At 43.2% G+C, this 25,192-nt stretch overlaps 1 protein-coding gene across 3 annotated transcripts; it reads left to right on the forward strand.

Moving 5' to 3' along the window:
- The first annotated feature begins 299 nt into the window (after positions 1–299).
- Positions 300–24,397, forward strand: TXNL1 (thioredoxin like 1). 3 transcript variants are annotated; one of them, XM_081213161.1, is made up of 9 exons: positions 300–490; positions 7,250–7,346; positions 9,624–9,797; positions 12,409–12,531; positions 13,245–13,314; positions 14,254–14,426; positions 16,771–16,875; positions 21,584–21,632; positions 24,132–24,397. In XM_081213161.1, exons 1-8 carry the CDS (start codon positions 393–395, stop codon positions 21,611–21,613), a joined length of 870 nt encoding a protein of 289 aa, XP_081069287.1. In that variant the 5' UTR covers positions 300–392; the 3' UTR covers positions 21,614–21,632; positions 24,132–24,397. The 3 variants fall into 3 exon arrangements, with proteins under 3 accessions (XP_081069287.1, XP_081069288.1, XP_081069286.1); XM_081213162.1 differs by lacking the exons at positions 21,584–21,632; positions 24,132–24,397 and adding an exon at positions 20,109–21,577 and having other exon boundaries at positions 301–490; XM_081213160.1 differs by lacking the exon at positions 21,584–21,632 and having other exon boundaries at positions 303–490.
- The last annotated feature ends 795 nt before the right edge of the window (positions 24,398–25,192 follow it).

Here is a 25,192-nt window from a genome sequence, read left to right on the forward strand (position 1 = left end):
AGCCTAGAGCGCCCAACATGGATTCGTGACCGGAGCCTTAAGGGTGGATGTGGAGTTCAGCATCGAGACATCGCCTAGAGCACCCAACAGAGACTCGCGACCAATGGCGGCTTTCGCCCGTTGGTTAAGTCTTTCAACCGGAAGTGTGAGCCGCCGACCCCTCCCCTCTCCCTAGGCGCGTGAACCTGGATGAACTCTCAGCCGAGGGTGCCTGAGAGGAGGAGGAGGAAGGCGGAAGAAAGGGATGGCCGGGGCCGTGTGCGCCTGCGCGGGAGCGGTGCATGCTGGGCGCGGCCGGCCAGCCTCTCGCCCCGCCCCGCCCGCGCTCCTTTTCTTCCCGCGGTGACTTTGCACTTACCGGGCGTGTTGCTGCCGCTGCCGCCGCCGCCAGGATGGTCGGGGTGAAGGTGATCGCCAACGACGCGGACTTCCAGAGCGAGCTCAGCGCCGCCGGCTCCCGGCTAGTCGTGGCCAAGTTCACCATGAGGGGGTGAGTAGGCAGGGCCCTTTCGGGGACCCTTCGCGCGTTCACACGAGCGGACACACACACGTGTACGGCTCCCTCTCTGAAGGAAAGGAGGCTCTCCTCATCCTCCTCCCCCGCTCGGTCCCTCACAAAGGTCCCGGAGGACGGGAAAGGCGTTATCCCCATTGTATCACCACATTCAGGTTTTAGTTTAACGCAGAGCTGTATCGCTCCGAGGTTGCGCCTGTTTATGGGATGTTATTTGGATTTTTTTTTGGGGGGGGGTGTTGTTGCTGCTGCTGGCTTTCTGTAGCTTTATTTTAGGTTTCCCTGCGATTCCTGTAGGAAATTACTCGGTTCGGTTTCGCATTTAAAAAAAACCCAACATACTTTTTTGTTTCTGGCTACTTTTGCTACGTTGTAGCTATGTATTTTATTCGTTTTAAGCCGCCTTGAGCATAGTTTGATGGAGGCATACAAATAAATGTGTAGGCATGTAATTGTTTTATTTGTTTCGTAAGGTATGTATACACAGCTTGATTGAAAAACAAAATTTCAAAGCAGTTTACAAGAAAGATAAGACGCTAAAACCCAGGGAATTATTTTTTAACAACATGCAAAAGTTAAAACACTGAAATAAATAACAATTTTACTTTCTAAGCTTGCTCATTCATATTATTTAAAAGTCAAATATGTTAACCAGTTGTAATGAATTCAGTGACTTGGGCAGCTAACATGCCTCCCCCCTGGGATCTGAAGCAAAATTGTCTGAGGCTATATACTGTATATGGTTCCTTTTTCTTTGCATAGCAAATGATTTCTTTTCCTAAGCACACAATCATATAAGTAAGGCCTATTCAGGTCAGTGGGACTTACTCGTAGGTAAGTGGGTCACAAAGTTGCAGCAGGAGGGTGTGGCGGTAGAGAAAGCATATTGTCCATTACAAACTGTGAGAATAGATCTTGAGGTAGGGGCAGATGTACTTCAGGGTTGTTGTTTGCGCTGTTTGGTTTTGTGTTTGGTTTTTGTGTTTGGTTTTGTGACCCTGGAGGTGCACCAACTGGAGCTAAGTGCGAAATAGTGGCTGGGAGCGGCATAACATAGTTTTAACATTAAGGCTCAAAGTGCCTTTCAGTGCATGTTCAGTCCAGTAATTCATTTTATTTCCAGAAGTCTCACTGCAAACAAGTTCATTGCTAGTTCTCCTGTTGACCATATATTAGGAGGACAGTTCTCTCTTGCCTGCTTTCCTGACAAGATCTGAAGTGAACAAGAAGCCATTGATGTATTCTGATTTTTGTGTGGGTCTGATTTCACTAGTCTCGCCAATTATCACACTTCTTTAATTTTTAATTCACTTTCTAAAAGAACATAATGAAGCAACAGGTTCAGAAGCAGGAAGGAGCCCTATTGAATATGGTGTTCAGAATGCCAGCGTCAACTGGTGAGAGTTCTGTGGGATAGTCCTCACAACTTGAACCCTTTTCAGGGCTACTTCACACATTACAGAATTTCTGTTAGGAACAGTGTGCAGCCTGCCTTTACGTAGTTACTGTTAGCTCATGTGTTGCAAGCACATGCACGTGTAGGAAGCTTGCCACCATCACAGCCAAGTTGTGTGACAACAAGTAAGCAGCATGTACCGTAATTTCCTGTGCAAAACCAAAGTTTTGTGGCATGACCCAGATAGGGAGCAGTTGAGGATGAAGGGAGAGGGAACAGGTTTTCAAAGCTGCCTACCCCAATAAGCACATAGTTGAAATGGCATGCACTGTCATTGTTTTATTTACTCTGCCTTTTAGGGCAAGCCCTATAGCAGTAAAAATGCAGCCATTGAACAAACATCATAAAGCAGACAAAACAATCTCTAGGGGTCCAGCAATAGTATCAGTACAAAGACTTGGCAGAATTTTTAAAAAGACCTTCTGGTTTGCTTAAGCCTGCAAGAGGGAGGGCTAAACAGTGCTTTTGGGTGACAGGATATTCACAAAGTGATATCTTTACATCTTTACATCTGCTGGGCTCTGCTTCAGAGTTATAGCCTGAGCTGTTCTCTGTAGAGTCATCATCATTCCCCAGATTCATTACTACAACTTCGTCTTTCTCTGGGAACTAAACCCACACCCTAATTTGGGTTTCAGTGATATCCTGTGACTAATTGCTGTACTTCCTGCTTTGGAAAGGAATGCTCCTTTTGCAGTTAGTAGGAGATATTCTGAAGGTGAAATCCTGGATTCATACTCTGGTTTGAGAGAAAATTGCAGTATGCATCATGGTAAACCATAGTTATCACTAACTTCGAAAGTGGAGAAATAAGGAGTATATATGCACAAGGGTAGAGGAGGACCATGTGTGTTTGTAGGAGTTCCCAGTTGCTAAACATACTCAAACAAGTATGGTCCTGAGGAAAAAAGGAATGTCACAGACATGGGGTTGAATAAAGGCACTGTAAAGGACGCGGGTGGCGCTGTGGGTTAAACCACAGAGCCTAGTGCTTGCCGATCAGAAGGTCAGCAGTTCGAATCCCCACAACAGGGTACGCTCCAAAAGCATAAAGTGCAAGTAGATAAATAGGTACCGCTCTGGCGGGAAGGTAAACGGCGTTTCCGTGTGCTGCTCTGGTTCACCAGAAGCAGCTTAGTCATGCTGGCCACATGACCCAGAAGCTGTACGCCGGCTCCCATGGCCAGTAAAGCGAGGTGAGCGCCGAAACCCCAGAGTTGACTACGTCTGGACCCAACAGTCAGGGGTCCCTTTACCTTTACCTTTTAAAGGACCTGAAACAAAACATCACCTGAGACCCATCAACAGAAGTGGGATCTACTGTGCGTTACAAGGAAGGAGCATATGTGCAATTGGTTTGCTAGGCCCACTCTAGACCTTGTCATGGCAATTTGGGCAGTTGTGGTTTCTGCTATTGTTGCAACTAGAGCCAATCAGCATTGATGTGTGTGAGTTAGAGAAAGCTTCACTTATTTATTTAAACCAGCCAACCAACTGTTGGGTTGCAGATTTCTAGCTATTCATTTAATGTTTGTTCATTTGCTGGCAGTCTGTGTAACAGGCAGAAGGGAATAGCAGGTAGTACTGGGTGGATCAGTCAGGGTGGGGCAACTTCAGTAGGACCTGAAGAAATAATATCACAACTAGTATGTCTACTGACACTGGTACTGGATGTATTTCTGAATAGCTAAAGAGCCGGACGGTAGCCCTGTAATAAGTTTTGGAAAGTTGTAAGGTGCCACGTGCTTGCACCTAATCTTAACCGGGATTGAACCTGATCAGAACTCATTTGGTACCAGCTTTTGCAATGTTGCATGAGAACAAGCTAACCAGCAATAGTACTGGTTAGCTGAGCATTATTGGCCATGTGAGAGCTAATTCTTTCAGTTTTAAAAATTGGTAAGGTGGACTGAAAGGATGGCTAAACTGGTAGCTAGGGTCTGAATTTGCCTCGTGCTGGTCCTTTTATATATTCACTAGATTTTGATTGGACTTGCAGAAATATTATTTTGTGGCGCCATTTACACCCATATTTCATCTTGAAATTATTGGAGGTATCTGTTGGCTTCTAATCAGTTTTTAAATGAAAATAGGATAGAGCTACTAGTGAAATGGTCACCTGCTATTTGACGATATTGGGCCACAGTCAGATTTTGTAAGGAGCCAAGAAGATGGTGGTACCCAGCTTCCTTCACTGAATCATCATATTCTCTGATAGTGAAGGTATGGAGGAAGGATTGCCCTTTCTCCCTACCATAGCCATGGTGTCTAGTGTGACAATTTTTGATGATTTCTCATGGAGGCTATCCCTTGGGGTCGTCAACAAGATTCAAAATGAACTTCTGTATCTCTTGACAGTTGCTTATGTTAGCTACATCATAATACCTTGGCCTTCATAATAGTTAACAGTATTAAAGTACTTGGCCATTATTCGATGGTGATTGTCTGATCAAATAACAACAACAACAATTTATTATTTATACCCTGCCTGTCTGGTTGGGTTTCCCCAGCCACTCTAGGCGGCTTACAGCACACAAGAAATTGTAAAACATCAGACATTTTAAATTTCCCAATGCAGAGTTGCCTTCAGCTAACTTTTGTTTTTTTGTCAGATGTCTAACCCTCCACTGAAATATGCTATCTTGTTTTTCACTGGGACCCATTCTGTTGTGACTACAGGAATAGATTTCCATTTTAATCAGTATAGTTCTGTCCTCCCTGATTCCACTATGTAAATAAGTGCCAGCTCACAGAATACTTCTGCCTTGCCTACAATAAGGTCTAGAGGTAGAAGCCAGAATTGTGATCAAGCCCTGTAAAGATAGAGAATTTGTCCTAAATCCCCTTATTAACTGATGTGAAGTTTTCAGAGCTGTCTCTTTGGTTATGCCCTATTGCAGTATTGAACTGTTGTGATTGGTAATTTTCTGTAGCAAAGTCATTTTCTCTGCAGTCAGCTTTTACAGTGGGAAATCAGTAGGACATCATTGGTGTCATCCACTGGCAGAGAAACTGTTGACAAACATACTGAAAATGACTAAGCTTATTATCCTGACCTACAGAGGTCTGTATAGTAGAGAGACCTAGTAGTTTGGGGTAATTGAAATTCTCTAATGCTGCTAGCAATAAGCTTTAAACACAGACGTAAATGCTAGTTGTAACCAAATTGCCCCTTTCCCAAATAATGGTTTGGATACTTGAGCAGAGAGAAAGTCATTGTAAATAAGGAATGAAAGGCGGGGGAGCAATGAGAAGTGATGGTGCTGTATTGCTTTTTCTGCTGATGGGAGAACATATTTTGCTCAAGCTGTGTTTTCCATAGAATTCTCTTCCCATGCCGGTCAGTTTGATAAGAGGCCTTTGGGACAGACTGAGGTATTTCCAGGTCAGTGTAATTGTGCATTTTGCTGAGATGCTTTGTTGATGGATGGTTTCATCTTTAACGTTATGACTATGTATTTTTACTATTGCTGTATTTTTACATAGTCTGTAACTATACTGGGTGAATAGATGAAGAGAAGATTCAAAGTTGATTAAGCAATAAACAAAGAAAATTATGTCCTTGTCTAATTATTGAAGCTGCTCGTGATGTTTTTCTTGCACTACTTTTACCTTTCTCCCTCCTTGTAATGGATAGATTAGAAGATAGTCATATTTCTTTGCTGACTTCAGGGGAGGGGGAAATCACAATTTTTCTTTTTTTAAGCCAGGTGCATGGCTCGGCACAGTTGTTTGTATTCAGGAATGTGAAGTAGGAACATAAAATATTGGAATGGTGTGTATGGATCCCCCACCTTGGCAGCTGCCAGCATAAAAATAATTTCCCTTACTCTTGAGTTATCAACGTATTGATTAGGGTCTGGGGAGACCAGAAGCAATACAAGTCTTTCACACTCTTTCTGCTTTCCTCTGAAGCAGGGCGGAAGATGAGCTATCCACTCTTCCCTCCCGCTGAATTCTCTGTGCAAATCGAATGACTTTGGGAGGAGAGGGAGGGAATTGGTGCCATTCACAAATAATGGATTGCTCAGTTAAGTGGAGCCAAAATCTGTGGCTCCTTGACACTGGAAATGTGAACCCAACATGAAGAGAAATATTTAATAATCATAAATCAGAGATGCTGTGTTGGTGTTAGTGTGCGTGCAAAGTGGGCCACAGAAATATTCGTATGTGGAGTGTGTGTGAGAGAAGATGCAAGTTGTCACAACTCCTTTCCTATGCTTGCTTTTGTAAGTCTTGGAATGAAGCAAAAGGTGCTGTGTTGTACTCTCCAGAGAGCAATGTATTTTAATAAGCAAGAATTATTACATCACGAGAAAGCTGGATGTTTACTTACAGCTTGGGGAGTATTCTTTATGAGAACCATTAAGTTCTCATGGTTTTCTTGTTACCTATAGTCCCTCAGCACTGTGGAGTACACAAATTATGAGATGTGTTTCTAATGCCAAGCTTCGAGACGGTTTTCTACGAAAGGGCGATCGCTGTGGGATTGCAATTGAGTATAAAAGGATTTTGCTTTGCATAGGCTAACCTGTATGCTTTCATTATGCATTTTGCTGAGAAATGATGATGTCGTCAAGTTGACTTGAAAAAGTGTCGGATATCAATCTCCTCGGTCTGAAGCTAGATGTTTTGGAGATTGCATGCAGCCAGTGACAAAAGCAGAAGCCCTGCATCTCCTCTAGGGCTGGGCGATATAGCAATAGTCCATATCGTGGTATCAGTTTCATAATTTTTGACTTGGCAATATAGCACAAATCATGATGTGTGTGTGTATGCTATGCAAAAATCACAATGTGGGAAAAACTGTGAAGCCAGCCAATGCCTCTACATAGCTCCATCCTTATTTCAGATGTTGTAATATATCAGTATATCGTGATGTTTAGCTGGTGATATATCACAGAGTTGAAAACCAGATATCCCCCAGCCCTAATCTCCTTCCCTGTAACATCTAGCAAGCTAAAACACATGTTGTGACTTAGGGTGGCAATGAAACTTACAATGCTGCTATCAGCAGCCAAAGAAAATGGGAGAGAAGGCTAGGTGCGTAATGGTGGTTTATTTTACACCCCACTTTCCTTCAGCAGAGCTTGATGGATCTCACTTCATACTACTGGAAGGAAGAAGAGATGGCAGTGTGAGGGTTGCTGTTCTCAGTACCAGCCACACAATCTCTGTTATCCTTAGCTTTAGCCTACTTTACCATGTGAATCCCAAGGGGGCTGCAGTTATCTAAGTGGACGTGCTGATGTGTGTTGTCCTTTTCTTCCCCCTGACAGATGTGGCCCATGTTTAAGGATAGCCCCTGCTTTCAACGCTCTGAGCAATAAATATCCCCAAGCGACATTTTTAGAAGTTGATGTGCATCAATGCCAGGTGAGTAGTGTTTGTGTATGTGTGCATGAGCATGTGTCAGTGAACAAGATTTAACTCCTACAGGTGTATTTTTTTGATATGTGGGATATAAATGCAGCCCAGAAATAAAATAAATATTTAAAACATTTTTTCTAGAAGCCTGTTGACAATCAGTGGGCACACCTACCCCAGAGGAGGAATAGGCTGTAGATTGTCCTCTAAAAGGCAAGATTGGCATTTATCAGGAGCAGAATGCCATGTAAATGTGTAAGGGTTAAGTTTTATAAACCTATTGCTTCTCATGTTATTATTGGCAAGAATTTAAGTTATAGGTTGGTAGAGTTTAAGTTTGCTGCTGTGGGTGGAGGTACATTCAACTGTAGACAGATCTATCCATGATAACCATTTTAAGTCGGTGGTTCAAAACAAGCAAGCTGTCATGTGATGGATGCAATGATCCCATGCTAAATTGGGTCATTTAAATTTTATTTTTTTATTTGAATGTTGTGGTTACATTTATCTGTAGTCTACCAGTTTGCCTATACCAGTGTCTGAATCAAATATTGGCCAGATATAATGAACGTTCAGGGCTTTCTCCTAACTCTCATGATTTCTCCACTGAGATGCAGAGAAGGTGACATAAAACTCCAATCAAATATTATTCAGATTGTATTGCCAAATTTGGAAAAAAAACTTTTGTAATACAGAGTTGACAGAGCTGGATCCAGAAAGGACCCTCAAACTGTGAAGCTGCTCGTTAAGGGGGGTGCAACCCCACCCAGGGCAGGCAATTGACCAATTTCTCAGGCACAGAAACTACTTACCCACAGTAGGGGTATTGCCAGGATTCAAGCTTGTGCTGCCTCTCCTAATTCAGATCTTTTTAGAGTACGACACAAATCTTAAATAATCAATATTACGAGGGTTAGGAATAGAAAGTTCTGCTGAGGTGACATTTTATGATGTGTGACTGCAGTGGATAGAAAGGTTCAATTCAGCTGGCCCTTTGAGTGACTCCGCTTCAACCCTCTGCAAGCAACGCTACGTTTTTCAGCTATTAACTTGAAGCCTGGTAGCATTTAATGTCAAATTCTGGTTTCCTCGTGTTGTATAATTTGGCTACTTGGAACATATTTGGTTTGTTTTTTTTCTGGTATAGATGTTAAATTCATCCAATAAAAGGCTTTTTAATTATGCAGAACTATTGTTGGCATTTAACAATGCAAGTTGTACTATAAGGCTTACATTATTAAATTTAAGCCATTAAAAAGCTGTTGTTCATTCGCTCTTTTATGAACTAACAGTATCTTGGGTACATAGTAATAGGGGTCTTATCATTATTCTCAGTACAGTTATAAAACTTTGGAAAATATCATTTGGTGCAGTTTCATCTCGGGTGGTTTTAACTTCGTGCAGGGAGTCTGAAGAAACTTGCGAGTGGTCTTTGAAGCAAAATTTTTAAAAAGAATGTGGCAATACAGTGTTCTTTCCCTAGTTGTGCAGGAGAAAGCTGGCTCTAATAGTCCTTGGCTAAGGCTTAAGCCTGTATCTCATCTCATGCGCAAAAACAAGATTACATAAGGCCACATCTAAAAGTGCATGGAAAGATAGTAATAGGATCATAATGCGCTTCACTTTTGTGAGGGGAAGACATTCAGAGAGCTTTTAAGTGTCGTCTTTGTCTTTCAACAGTGGATATGCAACTCCTGCTTGTCAACTTTTTCACAGTGCTTTCAAAACTGCTGCAAAATTTGACACTTGGCCAGTTCAAATGTAAACTGTGTGGCTTAATAAATCATGGCTTATTAAGAATTAGTGTTTCCCTTTGCTCCTCCCTTGCACATCATCTTCATTGTTCCTATCAGGGATTATTACATTGAGATGATTATGTTTGAACCAGCCCAATGGCTCAATTCAGGCACCATGCCTAACGATGGCTTGAGCTTACAAATAATATACAACAGGCAAACAGTGTTTTAGCATGCGCAGAAGTGCTCTATCGCGCACGTACAGTAGCGGCGCTCTACTTACGAACTTTTCGGGGTGCAAACAGCACCCTGAAATGGATCACGTTCAGTAGAGGTACCACTGTATTAAAAAGTCATCATGAAAACCTTTTTCTCTGTTGGGGAGCAACATAGAAAATTGTATTTCCAATTAGCACTATTTTTCCATATAAGCAGCAAACATTCTGCTGCTGATGTTTATGTGGATGACCTGGGATGATTGGTACTCTTTTGTTCATTAAATACTAAAATCTTGCTACACATTGCTAACCGTTGACTTCTCAAATGCTAGGGAACAGCTGCAACCAATAATATATCGGCAACCCCAACGTTTCTTTTCTTCCGGAGCAAAGTGCGCATTGACCAGTATCAAGGTGCCGACGCTGCTGGATTGGAAGAGAAAATCAAACAGCACCTAGAAAATGATCCTGGAAATAATGAGGATACCGATATTCCAAAAGGATATGTATGTATATTTTATCTATTCTAGTGGATTATTATCTGTGCAGTGTTAAAAGATTTGCATTCAAAAGGATCCAGAGGATCAGGATGGAGCTTCCATGCAGGTGCAAAAGCTCTTCGCATGATCTGGGACTTCTGAGGGTCTCCTTTCCACTGCAGTCCCTCCTTGCTCTCCTCCTCCCCTTAAATAATGCCTTTGAAAGTTAGAACTCCACCTCCACCACAGGCAGCCTCTGTTGCATCAGGAGGGAGGGAGAGATACAGAATGTATTGATGCATTTGAGAGTACTTTTTGAATCCTGGCCCAGATTATAGAATTTTGAATTTCTCTTTCTCCATCCCTCCACCCCTTCTCTCTCTCTCTCTCTCTCTCTCTCTCTCTCTCTCTCTCTCTCACACACACACACACACACACACACACACACACACACTGAGCTCTTTCTGTTACTGCTCTTACTGCACATGCAAAGTCTTTATAGCTGTTGCTCACAACAGGCCTCTTGTCTAGCAGCTGTGGAAAGGGGAAATTTTATGTTAGGGATTATTAGGAAGGGGATTGAAAATAAAACTGGTGATAACATAATACCTTGATATGAACATATGGTGCGTATGCAGAACTGCATACAGTTCCGGTAGCTGAACAGGTTATTGAAGACCTGGAAAATGTTCAAAAAAGGGTACTAAAATGTGTAATGTTGCTTGGTGTCTAGGGAGCACATAACCCTCAAAATACAAATCCCCTTTCAGGTGGTTTTTTAAAAAAGCAACCCCACATTCTCCTGGTTATGGATTCTGCCCTGAAGAGCTGGGAACAGTTTTTCCCAAGGCACAGGAAAAACAAAAGTGGTCAAATCCACAGCAAGTCCACATAGCTATTGGGATCAGCCAAAATGTCTTAAATCATGTGCAGGTGTTTGAGTTCTCTAGAACTTTTAATTGGGGCAGGATCCTACACTAAGCAGTGGAGTGGAGGGGAGTTTTAAAATCTTTTAGTCCAGATGTTGAAGTCTTGAGACCAGAATTTCTAATCATCTTTTTGTCAAACACCACCTTCAAGGTTTTGCCTTGACTTAAGAGAAGATAGCTGTCAGCAGATTTTTCTTTTTAAAAAACCATCTTTCCTTGTTGAGGTTTTACCTTGGGTCTCCTGAATGTTGCAAATCAGGGCTTGTCTGACAGCTGGAGTGACACGTACATGTAAATGAGAACCTTAATGTGACAAAACACTCAACTGGAGCTGTCATCTTCATGACAGTTTCTGAGCATCATTTGATATAATATTCCTCTTAAAAGGGGTCAGCTTTCGCATCCTGCCCAAAATATTAATACAACCCCTGACAGAGTACAGTGTTTAATATTTCAGCCAAGTGCCAGCGCAGCTAATAGTTCAGTAGCTCAATAAAAGCACACCCGGCTGCTGCAGTGCTGTGATGGTTTGTTTTCCAAATTAGCAAATGCAATCCATTAGACTTTGCTGGGAAACTGTATGTGCTAACCTAGAATTATGTTAAATGCAAGAATGCATCTCTTTTGAGATGTTAAGTACTTTAAATTCACAGCTAAATAGACGCAATCCCTGCTACCCAGTTTACCTTTTCAGCTGAATCTTTTTCCTGTAAATAACCCCGTGAATACAGGCCACTTGCATTTGTACTAGTTCAGATTTACAAATGTTGTCTGTACCGCTGCGTTCATTGCGTCTAGTGTGAATGCAAATAGTTAAGCAAATGGTTAAATGTAATAAGCAGTTGTAGCAGCTTTGACTTCCAACAAGGCATTTGCTTCTAAAGCTTTTCAAAACTGTCCTGAAGGACACAAAAGTGAAGGATTGCAGAATTGTACTTGGACTGTCTTTTCAATTAGGTAAATAGATTTTCCCTCCTTTGGTGTTTATCTTTGTTTTTATTATTTCAAGTGTTCTGTTTCTAAACTGCCGTCTTGCCAAAGCGCTCATTGTAATTTATGACATGAAACAACAACATACAGCAGCCTTCTCCAACCAGGTGCCCACCAGGTGTTTTGGGCTACAACTCCCATCCCAGCCAGCATGGCCAATGGTCAGGAATGGTTGGAGTCGTCCAAAATACGTGAAGGGCACTGTTAGTTAAATTCAGCTCTGGTCCTCCAAGCTGATATGGCTCGTCTTGGCTTGAGCCCAGTAGAGTATAACCCAGAGTCCACAACGAAAGGATGAGGCAGGTATGGCTACATTGCTAAGCTTTATTACTAAGCTATGCTGAGAGCATACAAATATACATCTTGTCTGAGAAGCAGAGAGCAACTCCAACAAAGAAATGACAGTACAAAGGAAACAGGAAACCAGGAAACGTCACATTCCGTCTCCCTTTCCCGTGGGAATCCAACAGTATCTAGACTGTGGAATGAAAACATAGTCCTGTGACTACCAGCAGCTGCTCAGTGATGGAAACAGAAACCAACAGGCACCAGGTTTGGGATAAGGGATGAGAAAACGGTGGGTAGGAAAGAGAAGAGAAGGGATGATCAATCTGTATGGAAAAATAAGTGCCACTTGGTTTTGCATGTTTATCCCCTGTAAATGTCTTATAAATGTATAGCCCAGCCAGGTGATCATTGTCACTGTCTCTTACTTCTAGATGGATTTGATGCCATTCGTTAATAAAGCTGGCTGTGAATGCCTTAATGAAAGTGATGAACACGGGTTTGATAACTGTTTACGTAAAGACTCTACCTTCCTGGAATCAGACTGTGACGAACAGGTATTTTGCCTTCCAGAGAATATTGCATTATACTATCAAAAGGACAAAGGTGTTCTTTTGGCTAGAATAGTACTCCCAATTGTATGCATGTTTAAAATACCGTATTTTTCGCCCTATAGGACGCACCGGCCCATAGGACGCACCTACATTTGGGGGGGGGGAATAAAGGGAAAAAAATTATTTTCCCCCCCCCGGCGCGGGGGAAGCCCGAGCCTCCCCCAGCCCCCAGAACGGGACCCAGAGCGATGCCGAAGCTGCGTGCAGCTTTGGCATTGCTCTGGGAGCTTGCGGGGCTGGAGGAGGGGGAAGCCCTCCGCCAGCCTTCTAACCAAGTCGGGGCGCTGCGCCTCCCGCTGTCCCCCGAGTTTGCGGGGCTGGCGATGGGGAGGAGCAGGCTTCTCCCCCCCCCCCCCCCGCCAGCTTTCTAACCAAGTCGGGTGACAGCGGGAAAGGTGCGCACCGACCCGTCTCACTCTCCAGGCTTCAGCGAAAGCCTGCATTCGCCCCATAGGACGCACACACATTTCCCCTTCATTTTTGGAGGGGGAAAAGTGCGTCCTATAGGGCGAAAAATACGGTACTTCATCTGGGGTCTAGGTTGGTGGTGACCATCTGGGAAACAACAGCATTCTAAATCCATGTGCAGTAATGTTGTGGGTCAATGCATTTGAGATCCCTCTTAGATTTTTTATTTCCTTTTGCTCTCTCCACAGCTGCTTATTACGGTAGCTTTTAATCAGCCTGTCAAGCTTTATTCTATGAAGTTTCAAGGGCCTGATAATGGTGAGTAAAAAGATTTCTTCTTTCAAGGGAAGCCATCTATGCATGCAGCCGCTGTTGATTTTAAAAATACAAAGCACAAGACACAGGTTCCTTGCTTGTGACCCTGTTCTCTTGCTCCTAAGTCTTAAAGTCTGGACCTGACCATCAAGCACATTGCCGTCATACCATCAAGTTTCTGCAAATGCACTCTAGGCAGTGCAAAACTTTGCAAAACAAGCTGGCTACTCCGGTATATTTCCAAGAATCTGCATTTACGAAATTATGTGTTGTGTCACTTTTGTCAGGTGACATGTCAGCATAGCTATCTTTTGGCACCATTGTTCTGAAGACCGTGGTTGCTAATAACATTTATTTCTATTGCACCTATTTTAATTGGGTGTGGTACATATATTGAAATGAAAGCATGAGCTCTGCCCTGAGAAGGCTAGGAACACACTCCTCAGCAATAGGAACGGAGTTCTGGGCAAGTCCAGTTAACTTTCTCCACAGCTGAGGTTGGAATTGTGCTTTGTGTAGTCACTTTAATGCTCTAGCCTGCTAAGGGTGAACTTTTGAATGCTCCCCATAACATGTAAAAGCCATACAACCTGTAGCAACCTTCTCCACACACACACACCCATCCCTGACCCTTGACCATGGTGGCTTGGGCTGATGGGAATTGAAAGTCCTACAACTTCTGGAGACTGGAGAAGACTGGCCAGTAGTGTTAAGTGCAGCCCTTACTAACTAAAGTTATAAAATTTAAGCAAGTGATGTGCTTGCTTCTGATAGAAGGTTCTTTGCCTTGGGGTGCAGATTGGACATAATAATTTCCCTGTCTCGGTTCTTCTGAATCTACATAATTTTCGTACACAGAAGAACTTTGAAATACTGTCAAGTATATAAAATCATGTTTTGAGGGTTTTTAAAAGAGTCAGTGGCATTTTTTTTTAATCGCAGGTCAGGGTCCAAAGTATATAAAAGTGTTTATCAACCTCCCTCGATCAATGGATTTTGAAGAGGCAGAAAGAAGCGAACCCACTCAGGCCCTGGAGTTAACGCCAGATGATATCAAAGAAGACAGTATTATCCAACTCCGCTATGTAAAGTTTCAGAATGTTAACAGTGTAACTGTGAGTATAAACCTTCGAATTTATTCCTGGTTAACAGAATCCTATGACATTATAAAAGGCTGACTCCAAAGCATGGTAGATCCGCCAATAACTTTTGCCACTTCCACCATAGTTTTAATGCAGTGAAGCCCAGCTATGTTTTTTCCCCTCTTGCCTCTTAGATACAGCAACTGGTAGGGATGGGAGCCTGGAATATTCAGGCTTGCCAGACCCAGCTCCTGTCAAGCTTGAAAGAGAGGAGAGCAAGTTGAAGATGGGTCTGGGCAGACAAAAAAAATCACTCTTTTGCAAGCAGCAGCAAAAATCCCTTTTGTTTCATAGACTAGTAAGAAAACCTGATCCAGTCTCATGCAACCTATTTTCATCTGTTGTTTCCAAGAGGCTTATTTGAAGGTCTAGCTATTTACCTTGATATCTACTTGTTACTTTGACGATTGTATTAATACAGTGGTACTCGTTTTATGAACTTAATCCATTCCTGAAGTCCGCTCTTAAACCAAATCCATTCTTAAACCGAGGCATGCTTTCCCTAATGAGCCTCCTGCCGCCGGTGCCCTTCAACTGTGTTCTGCTTCTGTTCATAGACCGAGGCAAAGTTTGCAAACCAGAACACTACTTCCGGTTTTGCAGAGTTCGTAAACCAAATACAGTAGTTCATAAATGTCAGGGAACTGACATCGGAGGGAGAGGCGAAGGGGAGGCTCCCAGATGATGCTGGCGAAGGAGCCAGCAGCAGGGGAAGAAACAGCTCAGTAGAGGGGGAAGCCAATCAGCGCAACACCAGGGATAAAGGGGGGGCAGACAGGGGAATTGGAGAGAGGGCTCCAGGACTCTTCACTGGACATCAGTGAGGAGAGCCCAGGTCCTCCGCTGCCCACGCCCTCCCTGCGCAGAAGACTCCCGCGCAGTGAGAGGAGGAGGAGACTGGGTGTCAAACAACTTTTATGTTGGAAGAGGTTCAAGAAACGCCCACTGACGGATTCTGCCAGTGACTGAGGCAGCCACGATGAGAAGGGGCTGTGCAGTCAGAAAGGTTTAACAAGGCAAATTAACCGAGAAAGGCACCAGTTTACGCACGGGTAACTCATACCTATTACAATAAACAAGACTGTTCATAAACCGAGGTACCACTGTACTCATCACTAGTTCCCCCAATACCTCCCCCAAAGTCTTATTTGGCCCTTCAACAGAGGTTGGGAAGGAGGCAGGAATCTCCTTTATTTGCACTGAGGGTTTCAGGAGGTCAGGATCGGCAGGATTCTTCTCACACTTATTCTTTTCGAACCTCAGTGCAAATGCAGGCTCAGAGGATGGATTGCTTACTAGTTGGGCATCCTTCTCACCAGATGGCCAAGGACACTTGACCCCAGCAAGCTTAGAAGTGGATTTGGTGAATAGTAGTGTAACTACTATTCACCAAATACGCGGGTGGCGCTGTGGATTAAACCACAGAGCCTAGGACTTGCCTAGGTCAGAAGGTCGGCAGTTCGAATCCCCATGATGGGGTGAGCTCCTGTTGCTCGGTCCCTGCTCCTGCCAACCTAGCAGTTCAAAAGCACATCAAAGTGCAAGTAGATAAACAGGTACCACTCCGGCGGGAAGGTAAACAGCGTTTCCATGTGCAGCACTGGTTCGCCAGAAGCGGCTTAGTCATGCTGGCCACATGACGTGGAAGCTGTACGCCGGCTCCCTCGGCCAATAAAGTGAGATGAGCGCCGCAACCCCAGAGTCGGTCACGACTGGACCTAATGGTCAGGGATGTCAGTGCTTGTAAAAAGCAAAAAAAAAGAAGGAAAGGGTTCTGACCTCCCTTTGTCTCCTCAGTCTCCTTGTCGGCACAAAAAGAGTCCACGAGAATATCCTTGCAGAGTTTTATTCTTAAAAGTCTTTGTGCAAAACACAACTGAATAACTATACACACCAGCACTAACCAACCAACCCAAACACCAGCCTCAGCAACAAACTAACATTTCTCACTTATATATACAACTTGGTGCAGACCGCTGAGTCATTCTGACCCAGCTTTATTCGTATTAAAGAAACAGCGGCCATTTTAGCTGTGACAAGGGATCCCTTTACCTTTAGTGTAACTCAACTCTTCTGGCCAGAAGGTGGTGACATCCTTTAACTGCCTGGTTCAAGCTCCACCGTGGACTTGAATCCTATCACTTAGTTAATACAACCCAAACATTTTCCATTAACAAACTTGAAGGGGTAGACTAGTCAGGCCTGTCCCATCTTCCCTTCACTTTGCTTTTCCCTGAACTTCAAATAAGTTGACTATTTTGTGGGCTATTGGATTCCTCCACATCATGTAACTCAGTACTGATCTTTTCCATTTCAGTTATTTGTCCAGTCCAATCAAGGTAATGAGGAAACGACGAGAATTTCATATTTCACATTTATTGGAACACCAGTCCAAGCAACAAACATGAATGATTTTAAGCGGGTATGTTCAAATCTGTCTTTTAAATTGGAGACTGGATTGCAGTTTTTAAAAGCTGCAAGGGACAGTGTTAGCTGAACAGCTCCCCATCACTGTAATAAATTGTGAGTTCTGACTCTTCAAAGGTCTTCCATTCCCACTGCAACTGATGTAGCCTTTTCGCTTTAAAAAAAATGAAGAGTGGAATTTGTCTTGGATATTCTGCCTTTATGAAGTGTCCAAAGAATGCACGGTTGCTTTAAAACGTTTGCAGAGCCAAATGACCTCTTAAGCCAGGGTTTTCCAGAATTGATTGCTTTATCTCCAAGAGGCCAGAGATAAGAGGAGAGGGAGAAGACAACTGTGGCTTTTAGTCTACTTTTCTATGGTAGCGTATATGGAGCCATGTTCAGATAAATACGAAAACCGGTTTTCTGTATAAAAAACATATGTCTTCATGCATAATAATAATAATAATGATGTTATTCTGCCTCCAGTTCTGTAATGGCAGAATATAAGAAGCTCTGCTGGATAGTAGCAATGGAGAGTATAAAAAGCCAGCAACACAACTGGAGGAATAAGAGAAATTGTGAATCGTGTTGGTCCTTTGATCTTTAGATGCCCTGCTTAGGTACTCTATAGCTTCTCAGCCTTTCCTAACCTGGTGTTTTCCAGATATTTTCAACTAGACCTTCCACCACCCCTGACCATTGGGCATGCCTCATGGGGCTGATGGGAGTTATAGATCCAAACCTCTATAGGACACTAGATTGAGGAGGCTGCTATAAAGGGTAGCAGTCTGTTTCTCCCCCAGATTCTTAGCTTGTGCTGTAAACCCACCGATGTGATAAATAATACTGGGCTGACAACAAGTGTTGTCGGCTACCTAAAAGGCAATGTTGCAAGGCAGAGGAAAGTGGGTCTCACCTTGTTAATTAATTAGCCTATACCAGATGTGGAGAACCTTTGGGTTTCCAAATGCTTCTGAACTAGATTTCCTTCCAGCCCCAGCAAGCATGGCCCAGTGCTGTAGTTGTGAAACATCTGGCGGGCCAAAGATTCCCCACACTCCCCCTGTATAGTGCAATTTAGATGATGCTTTTGAAAGGAAACAAGATGTGATAGCGGCATTTTGGGGAATCCCTGACTTAAGAAGTGCATTTAAATATTGCAAATGTGCATGGTATTTTGTATGCAGTCATGTTCGGAGCGAAGGAAACTCTTTGCACAGAAAACTTGATCATTTGCCTCAAGTGATCAAGGTTGACTTGGGTTGCTGTGCGTTGCCCACAAAAAAACTTCTTAACTGTTTATGGTGTGTTTTAGTCTTCATGTTTGTCTGCCCAGTAAATATTCTATACTCCCATCAAAAGAGCTTTTTCAGATACTGGGCAAAAGTAGGAGAAATGTGTTAGCATTATGTGTTCTGGGTACTGTAAGACAGAGTACAGTAATGAAATAGAAGAGCTTTGGGTAGCCAGTAGGAGAAGAGATGCAATGGAAAGCAGGGCTCCTGTACTTTTCATAGGTGTGTGGAAATAATAGATTTTATTGGATGCAGCTTGCCATGCAAGAGAGAGAGAAAACCTGCACCTACTAAAATTATTACTTCTGTGTATCCTAAAAGGCATAGAGCCTTGTCCTTATGACAGTAGAATTATCTATCTGATCACTGACAGTGCAATTCTATATGTTTTGACTCAAAACATCCTGTAGATTTCAATTCGGGAGTACTGTATAGGATTGCACCCAAAATCGTTGTAGTGAAAAATAATATATATTGCTTAGCTAAACTGTAGTTTTTATGTGCACATACTGAGATTAATTGGGGTGTTAATGGCCCATTATTAAATAAACAATACTGAATATTTAAAGTTTTGCAAGTTACACCAAAGTTTTTAAAGGCAGGGATGGAACTAAATCCAGATTTTTAAAAGAGGTGCATTCCTTTTTAGCGACTTGAGTTAAATGTGCATTGGAAAAGAAGGGGGTGATTCTGCAAAGTGTTGCCCAGTATTCTTCCACGGAAAACTCGTTTCTCTTAGACACCCTTGTCTTAGTGGATGAGCTAGCTTGGCTGGAGTGTTTCTGGTGTGGCTCCCTCACCTTGCTTCAGCAGTGGTGGCATCTGTGTCTCTGAGGATGGAGTCCTGATGCTATTGCTGAGAAGATAGACCCAGCAGAGAAGTATCTGTCGTTATTGGTGCTGTGATGGTGGAAGAGGAGCTGAGCGAGCTCTCTGAATCGGATGTGCTGAATAACGACTGAGGAATACTCCTGGGAATGGTGACTAGATGAGAAGCCATTGGAGGCCAGACAGAGCCATCAGGCTGCCATTTTCCCCTCCAGCCGTAGAGAGACGCAACACTACAATATAGCTTAGCATCTATACGTAGAAGATCTGAATTGCCTCCAAAGTTCCAGAGCAAAAGCTTGGCTACATGGCATGCATGAAAAGTTGGGACAGGGAACATCAGATCCAGGGGTCATATTCTGGCTCTCCACATCATTCTCTGTTCAACTTGAGAATGGGGCACCTTGGAAAATGCAAGACCAGCTTTATCATATCATTAATGCAATGGAAGGACTTCGACTTACAGATGTATTCAGAATAGCAAGGAAAACTGATACTTTATAGCCCTTTATTCCCGCTCCCCATAGAGAAATGTGAGTTCGATAACTTCTCCAAACTTCTGCCCCCCTCAAAATAGCTCCCCTTGCTAATATCTATTAAGGTCCTAACTTCTCCCCTCTTGCTTTAATTGGAATGTAGACTAAAAGGCAACTGAAAGTATGACTTAAATTACACTGCCTGAAGTAACACCTAAGGGCTTTCATTTTTATTGTTGTAAGTTCTTCCATTGCTACCATAGTATTAAGTGAAGTCTGGGAATGCTTTGCTTGCTGCATGTGTTGCTCAAACTTTGCAGGCTTAAAATGCAGAGACGTGCGCGGGAAGACAGAGAGAGGGAAAGCAATCTTTGCTGCTTAGGTCAGAGTAAGGCTTGGCATGACCTTTTTCGTATGCATAGATTTCATTGCTAATTCGAAATGCCAGATGTTAGTTTAAGTCCATGGGGGGGGGGGGCGACAGTAGAGCTCCTGCCACTCCCTTTGGCTTGGAGGGCATCCAGGGTGTGCAATCGCATGAGATACGTAGCCAGCTTTTCTGTGGCATGGCGCTTCCATCCCTTCCTGTTCACTTCCTACGGTTTTTCCTTTGCTTCGTTGTAACGCTCTGTTTCATTACTTTTCAGCATTTCCCTGGCCCAAAGAAATAAAAATGCAGAAGATTTCTGTTTCTTAAATGGTCTTTCCTCACACCGCCCCTTTTCCCCTGCTCCTTCCGCTCATCTAGCATCTGCCTTCTCCTTTCCATCGCTTGGGGCACCATCATATCCTGCTCTGCGACGGTTTTCCTGGGTCTCTTTGCTTTTTTTAATCTCTCTTTCTCATGGACTTCTCTTTGTTTTTAATATACCATTTTTTAAATATATATAAAAAAACTTCTTTTGCACACTGTTTTTGTCCCACCTACCCCAAAAAACCATCTCATTCTGTTATTAGATGCTTCAGAAATTCACCTGACAGCTCATTATTTGCACCTATGCATCTGTGCGTTCTGTATCCACTGTGAGTAACGGAGTTCGAAGAGGTCTGCTGTGTTCTCAACTGCAACTCTGGTCTGGGTGACCTGTGGCTAAAGTTTTCCTGATAGGGATTTTTTCCCCAGCTCCTGCACTTGCCTTTAAGACTCTTCAACGCAAGGAGGTTTTTCTGTTTCTCAAGGTTGAGCTGCCCTCTGTTATGTTGTATGAAGCTGCCTCAAACAGAATCACCATGGGGCCTTCTTAGGCCAGTGATGGTTGTCCCTTCTTGCACCAGCTCTCTGAGATAATCGTCCAGAGAAGATCCAGGCACTGAAACGGCGATGCTACATCTTAACCGTGTGCTCTGTCACATGTGTCATGGGCTCCCTCCAAGGCAACCTGTGCCCTACATCCCTGTAATCTGGACCCATGGTTCAATCCGCTAAGAACTAGTTTTGCAGCCGTGTGTTTTGAAATACGATGCAGCAGCTTGTCTGAACACCGAAGGGGAGGGTCCATCTTAGGGTTCACACTGCCGCTTCAAAAATGATTGAACAATTTAGATCTTCTCTGTGGTGGACACATTCAAGTGAAGTAATGAAAAATGAGGTGGTATCTCGGCTAGAGTACAGCAGTGGTGAATGCTGCCTTATCAATGCTGCCTTCTTAATCTAATGAGGAAGAGTGAGCCCATTTCCTTGTTGAAAGAATCCTGCATTGTACGTCCCCGTATTCTTCTGCCATTCGTCATCTGGAAATGCATTGCGTTCTGTGGCATGAGGACAGTATATGGCTAAAAGATGTATTGTAGCAAAATTGGGCAGGGTTATAGGGCATAAATCTGCCCACTTTTGAGTGTACAGCCAGTGTACAAGTTAATCCTTAACCGAATAAAGCAGTCAAGGGACTTCAAGTCACCCACCTGAGTGAAATCTGCCCCTTATGGAGAATGAATTTTTATGTGAAGTGCACAGATAATAAGAAGCAAAAAGTGTGCCAGGAATAATGAAATATTTCAAGAGGCGTTGCTCTGTTGTGTTTGAATTACCTTATTAGTCTCATGGTTGGAAATTGTTGGTGTAAAGTTGGGGGTTATAAATATGCTAACGAAACGTCAATATAAAAAATATTTAATTTTTCAGGTAATACACATGGGGCACTTGAGCATTTGAGCATTTCCCTCTCTGAATGGTATAGATGCATACAATTATTATTTTTTAATGGTTGCTCCACCTCTGCTAACATTATAATTGTCTAATTTCTGGGTGTACCTGCTTAATCCAAACCTGTAGCGCAATGCTTTAAGCGCTACCGAAGAATAAACATTTCTCTCTCGCCTTTCTTGGATTTAGTTTGCCTGTTTATAACATGCTTAATTAAATCTTAATTTGGTTGGTTGTGCGTGTTTTTTCATTCAGTGTTGTTTTGTGAGATAATAATTCTACATTGGCCTCTGCATTTGAGACTCAATTATCTGCATGTCACTATGTAGAACGATCCTTATCCCACAAGGGTAGGCTAGCCTTAAGTTCCACCCCCTTGAAAGGGGGGAGCCATCATTACTTAAAGTGTGACTCCTCATAGTATTGACCAGCCTTCCCCAGCTTGATGCCCTCTGTATATTTTGGACTATAATTTCCATCAGCCCTGGCCATCGTCCCATCATCATCTTGATGCCTAGAACTGGTGGGAGTTGGGGTCCACCACATCTGGAGGGCAGCAGCTTGGGGAAGGGTCTCTTGACCATGAGCTTAGGTCCTTGATATCACTGGTGGCTTATAGATGTTGCACTTGAGAGTCTTATCATCAACGTCAGAACTATCTGAACTGTGTGCTATTTTTAAAAAAAGAAGAAGAAAGAAAATGCCTTCTTAAATGCACAAATACTGTATGATAAGTGAGACCTGTAGAATTAATATAAGCAGTACACCTGCCAAGGAGTTGCTATATCCCTCTCAACCAAACACAAGAATGTTTACTATGGGATAGATCTGAAACACGGTTTATTTTCTCTTCCCCAGCCTGATCTGCTGAAACAGTCAGCAGCAATAAAAAGTATTTTGTCACTAACATGATGACCAAGGACTGTATCTTATGTTCCCTTCCAGTGCAAGGGCTCTTTTGCAAGAGCATTTCACTGGTTCAAAACATTTTGCCCATGGAACAAGGCGTGCCTCTAAATGGCTTTAACTTAGCACTACATATGATACAACCCCAAGGGTTTGTACTTCGCTTACACAGAAACCTGTTACTAGCTTTAAAATGTAATTTTGTTCCCCTTGCCACACAAAAAAGAAAATGGATTTATAGGTAGACCGCATACCAAATGGAAGGCATGTCTGCTTAGTTTGCATTGTGATACTAAGACCTTGCAGAACTTACTGGTTTAAGTGAAACTTCTTTCCAATGCGTAACCTCCTAACAATGCGTACTCAGAAGTAACTCGACATTATTTCAGTAGGGTTTACTGCCTGTAAGTATGCTTAAGCTTAATGGCAGAGAAACTGATTCTGTTCCTCTGAGCTGCTGCATTCCTGCGTTCCCAGGAGGAAGCCTTGGGGCGTCAAACCGCTGTATGTGCCACCAGTAGGAAATGCTGTGAAAGTTAGGAGGTGCATTGTGAGTTTGCACACTGGTAATGACAGTGTATGCTATTCCGGCCAAATCCCACCCTGCTGCCTTAGAATTCAGTGCACAGAGACCCCATCATTCCAGAAATCTAGTCAATATTGACATGTTGGCTCTCCCTGCAGTGGGCGTGTTGCATACTTGACAGATTTACTTCTGGTGGACCAGCTCAGGTAGACCCAACACAGCAATATTGTTACATCATAGCTTACTCAGCCTACTCTGGGCTCCATGACATTACAGTGGTGCCTTGCAAGACTAAATTAATCCGTTCCGCGAGTCTCTTCGTCTAGCGGTTTTTCCGTCTTGCGAAGCAACCCAATTAGCGGATTAGCGCTATTAGCGGTTTAGCGGCTATTAAAGGCTTAGCGGCTATTAAAGGCTTAGTGGATTAGCGGCTAAAAGGCTATTAGCGGCTTAGAAAAGGGGGGGGGAGCGGAAAAAAAATCGGAACACTCGCAAGACGTTTTCGTCTTGCAAAGCAAGCCCATAGGGAAAATCGTCTTGCGAAGCGGCTCAAAAACGGAAAACCCTTTCGTCTAGCGGGTTTTCCGTCTTGCGAGGCATTCGTCTTGCGGGGCACCACTGTATAGGACATTTAGAGATAGTGGTTTAGCTGTAAGCATCTGAACGTGGGCACAAGTAGGCAAGTTTCTTGGATGGCCCCCCCTACCCTAGGTAGTTCAACTTTGGTATGAACATGTGGGGATTGTATTGCAGTCAGTATTTGAATAAGACCTTGCTTTATTGGCTGAGTGCATACTAAAAGTTACCCCATTTGATCCTCTGATCATTTTATTACTGGCTAAAATTGGATTGCAAGAGGCACTGGGAACTGGCGGCCCTCCAGATGTTGGCTCATCAGCCCCAGCCAGTCAAGGGTGGCGAAAGTTGCAATCTAGCAAGAACTAGAGGGCCAGAAGTTCCCTGTCGCTGGTTTACAAGATCCCTCTCCCACTGGCGCTAGAATGCATGTTGGGGAGTCTCTAGAAGACTTGCTCTTTGGAATCCGTTCCCCTTTTTATTTGCCTAAGTTCTAACTCCACTTTTCTCTTTTCTCAGGTCGTAGGCAAGAAAGGAGAGAGCCACTAAAGTATGAAGAAAATGCTGGGAAGGGCCTTATTTACAATCAACATGGGATCTTCACATTTATTTCTAGCTCCTGGGAAATTGCTTGACCATAGCCAGAGAGACTGTCAGTCTGTTCCACTATAATACCATTACAAATAAATCACTGCATTTTTGTTAATACAGGATTTCACTAAAAAGTGTTTTCTGTTGTAATCTTGGGTCATAAATTTGTAAATAAAATCCATTAATTTTGCCAAGTTGTTTAGTGCAAGATTTGCTGTGTTACTTTGAAGATGGAAACTGGACTCGGGCCTCCTCTAATTTAAATATATATCTTTTGCCGAAAATGTTTAAATAACCCTTCATTTTCCCAGTCTCTGTTTTTAGAGATGGTTTTTATTCCAAGCGATTGAGGCATATTGGTTCGTCCAAATTCTCGGCACACTTCCGTAGATCTTTGTCAACTGTCTGTCAAAGTAGCTTGCTTTGAAAACAGGGGACTTCAGGGTGTGGGGCCAATGTCCCTTTGACCCCTTTCCAAGGTGAACTGCCAACAAATCCCATTGGCACAAGAGCTTCTCTGCAGGTGGCAACTCCAAGGCTAGGTGGCCACGGATTTGGCTGAGGGGTTTCCAGTTGCCGACCCTTATCAGGTTTAATAATAGATGCATTTCTCCCGGAGCTTGTATTGAACTGTATGTGTTCATTGAAAAAGACCTGAAGGATCTCTTAACATGTTTTACACAAAGACTGGGTTTGCTGCCGCTCTTATCTCTTAGCTTATGCAAAGCTCTCTGGCTGTGGCCTCTTCCTCAGAGGAGTTTCCTATCTCCTTGTTTGCCGATAAATTGTAGTGGCTTTCCTGAATTTGTAGCAATCTTCAGATCAAATCACCTCTACTGTCCCTCTCAACTGGTGTTATTCAGAGAGATATTGTTGGCTCTTTCTATGCCGGGGTTGGGTTGGGGGGGGGGGAGTCCTCAAATCAGATGGATGGCATGCCAGAAACATCACTAGTGCTCAGAACTTCTATGGTGATTCCTTTTTTGTGA

This window comes from Podarcis bocagei (assembly GCF_964188305.1).
Source record: "Podarcis bocagei genome assembly, chromosome: 11".
Classification (NCBI taxonomy): domain Eukaryota; kingdom Metazoa; phylum Chordata; class Lepidosauria; order Squamata; family Lacertidae; genus Podarcis; species Podarcis bocagei.

What these genes read in the sequence shown, in the direction of transcription:
- TXNL1 (XM_081213161.1), top strand. Translation starts at nt 393, where the DNA reads ATGGTCGGGGTGAAGGTGATCGCCAACGACGCGGACTTCCAGAGCGAG. An exon ending in GCCAAGTTCACCATGAGGGG is followed by an intron (nt 491 to 7,249) that starts GTGAGTAGGCAG and finishes TCCCCCTGACAG; the next exon opens with ATGTGGCCCATGTTTAAGGA. An exon ending in CCGATATTCCAAAAGGATAT is followed by an intron (nt 9,798 to 12,408) that starts GTATGTATATTT and finishes TCTTACTTCTAG; the next exon opens with ATGGATTTGATGCCATTCGT.